Here is a 7,472-nt window from a genome sequence, read left to right on the forward strand (position 1 = left end):
TTCCCTCACAGATGAGATCATGCAGCCCCTTCCCTCACAGATGAGGAGAACACGCAGCCCCTTCCCTCACAGATGAGGAGATCATGCAGCCCCTTCCCTCACAGATGAGGAGAGGCCAGCCCAGCGCTCTCTGGAGTCAGCTGGCCCAGGAGAGCTGAGCCTAGGACTCAGAAGTCCTGATAGCCAGGACAAGTGGTTTCCATTGTGTCAGGGTTTCCTGCAGCCCCATCTCAGGGACATACATCTTGGAGGGGGTGTGAACTCTGCTGAGCTAGGATAGTGACGCTTCATGTGGCTGACGTTGGGGAGGGTCCTGAGCAGGTCAGGCCCCATAGCTGTCCGGTTGAGGTTCCCAGAGGTGAAAAGAAAGGGGGAGGGTGCTAAGAGCTTGCTCCCACCCAGCCCACGTTTCTTTCTAAGTCTCCGCAGTCATCTGACCCAGCTCCACCCTCAGCACCAGCGGATCTTGAAGCAGCAGCAACAGCAGGGTCGACCACGAAGGTAAAGCCTAGAGGAGAAGCAGGATTGAGTGGAGCCCCCTGCAGGCTGGGTTTTCCCTTGCTGCAAGGCACCTGCCCCCAAAGCCCCTCCACCCTCCCCCTGATACCCAGCTCCAGGCTCTCTATTCCTTGGGGAGTTCTCTGGGGATGGGGGGTAGGCGGGTGGGGTTTAGGTAGGAGGGGAGGTGTAGGTCTAAAGAGCCCTCCTCCTGGCTTGAAGTCCCCCAGCCAAGAAGTGGCCTCAGCAGCCAGACTCCTATGCTAACCTCATGACGCAGAAAGAGAAGGACTGGGTGGTAAAAGTGCAGATGGTTCAGCTGCAGAGTGAGAAGCCGCGCCTCGATGACTATTACTACCAGGTGAGTCCCAGGGCCTCTGACCTTGGAGTCAAACAGCCTGACTCCATCGCCCTGAGAGCCTTCCTTCAGCTCACAGCCACCACGTCCCTTCTCGTGGGAGGGACGACTGTGAAAGATGGGGTCATGTTTCTATACTTGACATCCAAACTCCTTCCCTTTCTCCTAAATTGCAGCTGCAGGGGATTGTTTGTGATTCCCTAAGCACTCTGAGAGTTTTGTCTCCATCCTTTGACAAGAATTTCTCCTCCTCAGTTTGAAAATGACATTCTCATCTTTTGTACACATTGGTTTCTCTTGGAAATGACTTGTTATAAACATTCGTCTACTTTCCTTTTACTTTTTTTTAAGATCTAAAACACAAGGAACTTTTATAGGTAATGGAATTCAATGTCTTGAACAAATGTGGCGGGTTTTTTGACTCCTTTCTGTCTTCTTCCTGTCTACCCTTTGTCCATGAATTCTGGGTTGTCTGGGCTTCCCTTTGGCTCAGACGGTAAAGAATCTGCCTGCAGTGCAGGAGACCCGGGTTTGATACCTGGGTTGGGAAGATCCCGTGGAGAAGTAAATGGCTATCCACTCCAGTATTCTTGCCTGGAGAATCTTATGGACAGAGGAGCCTGGTGGGCTACAGTCCGTGGGGTCACAAAGAGTCGGACACAACTGAGCAAGTAGCACTTTCACTTTCTGGATTGTCCAAGTTTTATTTCACTTTCTCTTCAACCACCTGAGCCCACTAGCAAGGTTCCCACCTTTATCTCCGTCCTATTGACATTAGATTCTTTCTTTCTTCCCACCACGCTTCAAAAACTCTCTACCTTCTGCCAGAATCAGTTGAATGTGATCATCTTACACTCTTGGCTTTTAGACATTGCTTCTCAGTGAAGGAGCTTTTTCAAACCTTTGTTTAACTAAGAGGTCGCACCGGAGAACCCTAACTCCTACGTTTAACCAACAAGTCTGCTGCTGCTGCTGCTAAGTCACTTCAGTCGTGTTCGACTCTGTGTGACCCCATAGATGGCAGCCCACCAGGCTCCTCCGTCCATGGGATTCTCCAGGCAAGAGCACTGGAGTGGGGTGCCACTGCCTTCTCCGAAACGAGTATACATTTGACTAATCCGTGAACTCTCAGGAATATTATCAGAAACTAGAGAAGAAGCAGGCAGATGAAGAGCTGCTTGGGCGAAGAAGCAGGTTTGAGGCTCTCAAGCTGGTCACACCTTACATTCAGAAGGCGGAGGCTTATGAATCAGGTAGGCCCGGGGCTGACCTGCTGGGTTGGGGTGGACATCTGGCTGGACCCAGGTGGAAAGCAGAGGGGCATGCGCCTGTCTGACTCCTTCCACACAGTGGTTCGAATTGAGGGTTCCCTGGGCCAGGTAGCTGTATCGACGTGTTTTACCCCTCGCCGAGCTATTGATGCTGTGCCCCACGGAACTCAAGAGCAGGTAGGAGTTTATCTTCCTGCAGCCTTTTTCTCTCCCTGTGTTTTGGAGAAAGGTCGGGAGCACTGTCATGCTTGAGTTCAGATTGTGAGCTAAGAGAAAGAGAAGTGATCGGGCTTTGTGATTTAGTCTTTCCAGCTCACGTCCTGGCCTGCCTAGGCATGGGCTGCTGCTGTTGACAGCCAGGGGCTCTTTCTCTAGGAGACAGCAGCTGCAAGCAGTCAGAGGCTGTGGGTGCTGTACCGGATTGAGAAGGTGAGACCTCAGCCTTAGCAGTGAGTTCCTTGCCTCCCCTAAGAACAGGATATGCTCACACTGGCCCCTTCTCCCTCTCTCTCCACCCTCACACTCCCAGATGTTCCTTCAGTTGCTGGAGATAGAGGATGGCCAGCAGGAGGCCCAGCCCCGTGACTCAGAGCAGCGGAGCAGCCAGGTTGAGAAGCTCTTCCAGGCCTTAAAGGCCCAGGGGCAGAATAATTTGGAGTGAGTGTGGGACGGTCACACCCCATCCCAGGAGGAGACAGTGGCTTAGCTTCGGCCCCTCCCTTCTGACCCTGGCCCTCTGCTCTAGCCGAGCCCTGCCATGTTTGCCTGTGTCCCTGCAGGGCGGCGGATGACGGCTTCCTGCAGGCGCTGTCCGTGGGGAAGGGGAAAGCCCTGGTGGCCCGGCTCCTCCCCTTCCTGCCCCGAGATCGAGCTGTCAGCTTGCTGCTGGCCATCACCCGCCACCTGCCCTTCCTGGTCAAGAGGGATGTGGCCGATCAGGTAGTGTGGCATGGAGTGGAGGAGAGGATGGTTTTGTGGATGGGTTAGCAATGCTTATCCCTTCTCCTCCTTCCACTCCTCACCCTCAGAGAAGCCAGAGAAGGTTTCAGGTGGTGAGGGGGACTGACTCTGCCCCCCTCAGGGGAAGGGGTCATAGAGACCGCCACAGGAGCAGCTGATGGTCTTTGATCTTCAGGCACAGTGAAGGAAGGAAAACCCGCGGGCATATGGTTACACAGGTGTGTGTATGCTCTGGCAGTTAGAGAAGATGGGCACCCCTGATAGTGCCAAGCCCCAAGCTCCTTCTGTTAGGTAAGGCATGCAGGACCAGCGGGTGTCGAAGGGCCGCTGCTAGGGATGAAGACGCTCGAGTGGTGATGGGCCCGGTAGGTCTGAGCTGACCAGAAGGGGCTAGAAGCAGGTTGGCAGGAAAAAGACTGGAGGTGAAGTTGTCAAGGAGTCAGAGAGGCCCTTACTGATCTTCCTGCAGGCCCTGCAAATGTTATTTCAACCTCTAAGCAAATGTATCAGGCACTTGACCTTCTGGGAACTCCTCCAAGGACTTCAGGGACTCATGCGGCTACCACCTGGCTCCTCTGAGCGACCAATCACTGTGGTGCTTCAGAATCAGGTAACACGTGTGGGAGGCTCTGGCCTCTCCACAGGAGGCTCCAGGTGCCAACTGGCATGGACCCAGGGTGGGATTGCTTTTTTAACAAGCTCCAGATGATGATGGTGCCTCTAGACCAGAAGTCACCCAACATTTTTGATAGTGAATCCTTTTACTACAAAAAATATTCTGAACTACACCACCTGTGTGTTTATAAATCATATAAATGGAACACTATACTTATATTAGGTGCATAATAAATACAAGGTGAGATCTATATGTGAAAGATCATGTATCTTCTAATATTCTAGTGGCTTATCCTGTGAATCCCTTCTGAAGATCTTTACCTCATGCAGTGCCTCTTAAAATGGGCTCCACATCCTACCCGCATCAGATTCCTGGGTCCATTCCCAACCTACAGTCTCTGACTCCTCAGGGTAGAGACCACAACTGTGTATTTCATCATCAGCTCCCCAGAGGGATCTTTTGGACAATTCAGAGCAGTGATTTCCTTGGAAAGAGCTCAGAGTTTCTTGGCCAGCCAGGGTAAACTTGATGGGTCTATGGGTGTTGGACTCCATCTGTACCTGTGAACTTGCCCTTTTAGTTGGGAAACGACAGAGCCAGGCAAGCACTGGATGCCTCTGGTAAACTCATTTTCACCCTGGACACTTTGACAATTTATCACTTGCAGTTTGGCATATCTTTGCTCTATGCACTGCTAAGTCATGGGGAGCAGCTGGTGTCTCTGAATTCTTCCCTCAAGGAGCCCAGCAGTGACCATTCAGCTTGGTAAGATCATAAAAACCTTGTAAATACTATTTCAGTACCACTGGGATGTGTGCTAAGTTGCTTCAGTCGTGTCCAACTCTTTGTGACCCTGTGGACTGTATCCTGCCAGACTCCTCTATCCATGAGATTCTCTAGGCAAGACTGCTGGAGTGGGTTGTCGTGCCCTCCTCCAGGGGATCGTCCCAACCCAGGGATCGACCCTGCATCTCCTGCATTGGAAGGCAGGTTCTTTACTGCTGGCGCCACCTGGGAACCCCCTGGGATATGTAGGCTAAACCAGAGTAGCTGTTTCCTGAGTGGTTTAATCAAGCACCGGGGAGGAGGTTGGACAGAGAAGAGGCAACTAGCAGAGGTGTAGCTGTTTTGCCTTTTTTTTTTTTTTTCCTGTAGTGCCTAGAGTGCTGTCCCTCATGGGAGGCAATATATAGTGAAGTCGCTCAGTCATGTCCGACTCTTTGCCACCCCGTGGACTGTAGCCCACCAGGCTCCCCCGTCCATGGGATTCTCCAGGCAAGAACAGAAACAAGCCTTAGAGTATAACAGACCTAGGTGTGAATTCTGCTTCTGTCACTTACCATCAGCATAGCACTGGGGCACATCATTTCACTTTCTTTAGCGCGCTCCTCCTCTATAAACTGGGGGTCGAAGGGTGACAGTACTAACCAGTTAGAGACCTGAAGGTCAGGCAAGCGGAAGACGCGTGAAGCACTGAGCATTGCCTGGCCACACCAGACAGGCGAACGTCCTATCGTAACTGCTGTAGGTGCAGAGGGTGGTAAGTGGTGGCAGAAGATAACAAGAAACCTGGGCCCTGAGTCTCTTTCCCGCATAAACACTAAGATGCCGATGTGTTTCTTCTCTGCCCTCCAGGACAGACATGGTGGTTCTCACTGCCTGGGAGATTGCTCAGATGCCTACAGCCTCTCTGGCAGAACCCCTGGCCGTCCCCAGCAACCTTCTTCCCCTGTTCTGTCACCACGTGGACAGACAATTGGTACAGAAGCTGGAGGCTAGGATGGAGTATGTGACCGTGGAAATAAGATCATAGCCCCGGGTTGAAGCCCAACTAGGCTCTATCACTTCTCTACTATGTTTAAACCAAGAGTATGGAGAATAATTTGCTTTTTGAAGTATTTCGAGACATGGGTACTTACTGAGTAACCAGTCTGCTCCAAGTTAGGGTTGTATGGCCTGTTTCTTCAGCCAAACATTTCCATTTTTTTCCTAGGAACTTTGATTATTTATCACACCAAGATATTTGAGAGTAAGAATTAGTTTGAGAAGATGAACTATTCATTCAAAAAGCATTTGAGGGACAACTCAAATGTAAACAAGAGGTAAACGCACAAAGAACGTGTAGCTCATCTTTGCTCAGAACTTTGCATCTGCTGGACAGAGATACTAACCAGACATACAATGCTTTAAAGGGAAGTTATTTGGAGTTGATCCCTCTTTTTGTAGGTTTGTTTTGATATACTGATCAGGTTGTTCCAGAATGCCTATATATGGGGAAAGTTTAGTGATCAGACACTAGCTGTGTATAGGTTTTTGCCCACAGGGATCCAGAGAGTCTGAAGACAGTTGTACACCTTGATATATTGGCAAACCTTGGAAACCTTTTCTCATGCTTCAAAAAACTGAACTATGTGCCTAAAAAGGCAGAGCAAAATGAGGTATAATTAAAAAGATAACAGAATGTAGAGCTGCAGCTTGTTTGTAAGTCAAGAGGTATAATCAAAGTCACTTTCTTTTGTGTGAAGCTTCACAAGTGTCCTTAATGTAAGGGACAAGTCCTTGTTGTGCTGAACAATAGATTGACTTTGAAAACTGTTCTAGTGTTGCCATTTTTTTATAAGTAGCCCTAGCTGAGCTAAGAGGGTTGGATATAAATATCTCCCTTGAGATGTGGAATGTTTGGTCTACTTTGACAAACGGTCATTTGCTCATCAACAAACACTAGAGCCCCTTTTTTGAACCAGGCATCATTTTAGGTGGTTGAGAAACAGCAATGACCAAAGAAAAGTCCTTGCTCTTCTGAAGCTCACATTCTGGCTGGACAGGGGCTGACAGAAGGTGCCAAGCAGTAATAAACGCTATGGGGGAGACGCAACTGGAGGCTGAGTGACTGGAGTGAAATGGAAACTGTCAATCAGAGGCGGGGGTTAGGCTGGAATCAAAGAGGAGTATTCCAGACAGAGGCAATAGTGAGCACAAAGCCACTAAAGTGAGGAATTTGGTTGGCTTCCCTGGTGGCTCAGAGGTTAAAGTGTCCACCTTCAATGCAGGAGACCCGGGTTCAATCCCTGGGTGGGGAAGATCCCCTGGAGAAGGAAATGGCAATCTACTCCAGCATTCTTGCCTGGAGAATCCCATGGACGGAGAAGCCTAGTAGGTTACAGTCCACGGGGTCCCAAAGAGTTGGACACGACTGAGCGACTTCACCTTCACCTTTACCTTGCAGAAAAGAGAGAAGGAAAATGTGGCTGAAGTGTACAGATAAGGGGTGGGGGCGAAGAGGTATGAGAGCAGTAGGCAGGGTATACATCTGTAACCCTTTTTTAAAAAATCTGGATTTTCCACTGTGCTAGGAAGTCAGAATTTTGAACAGGGAAGTGACTTTGATTTTGTCACTTTTGTTTTGAGACGATTATTCTTGACTGCTGATTGCTAGGGGAGCAGGATAGAAAGCAGAGGGAAAAAAGGTTCAGAAGTTTTGTTCCCCCCCCCCCTTCAAAGTTGGAGCAAGAATTAAAGAGCTGTGGGGACAGAAAGAGAAGAGGTTTGAAAGGTTTTGGAAATAAGAGTTGACAGACATTGCTGATGGGCCGCATAAGGGCAGCGGTGAAGAATCCAGGATACCTCTCTGGCGGAGTGGATGGGGGTGCCCTAGAATAATGTGGGGAAAGCAGGAAAGCGCATGTGGGGAGCAATCATCCATATTTCAGACATTCAATGAGTCCTGTTAGAAATCCAAGTAGATGTATCAAGTAGGTAAAGAGCAGTC

General features: G+C 49.8%; 1 protein-coding gene across 2 annotated transcripts; it reads left to right on the forward strand.

Annotated features, from left to right (window-relative positions):
• Positions 687-6,168, forward strand: PATL2 (PAT1 homolog 2). 2 transcript variants are annotated; one of them, XM_018053820.1, is made up of 9 exons: positions 687-859; positions 1,989-2,109; positions 2,207-2,304; positions 2,503-2,556; positions 2,657-2,784; positions 2,907-3,066; positions 3,557-3,697; positions 4,371-4,468; positions 5,339-6,168. In XM_018053820.1, exons 1-9 carry the CDS (start codon positions 770-772, stop codon positions 5,514-5,516), a joined length of 1,068 nt encoding a protein of 355 aa, XP_017909309.1. In that variant the 5' UTR covers positions 687-769; the 3' UTR covers positions 5,517-6,168. The 2 variants fall into 2 exon arrangements, 1 of the variants encoding a protein (XP_017909309.1); XR_001918628.1 differs by lacking the exons at positions 687-859; positions 1,989-2,109; positions 2,207-2,304; positions 2,503-2,556; positions 4,371-4,468 and having other exon boundaries at positions 2,781-3,066; positions 5,339-5,447.

This window comes from Capra hircus, chromosome 10 (assembly GCF_001704415.2).
Source record: "Capra hircus breed San Clemente chromosome 10, ASM170441v1, whole genome shotgun sequence".
Lineage (NCBI taxonomy): Eukaryota > Metazoa > Chordata > Mammalia > Artiodactyla > Bovidae > Capra > Capra hircus.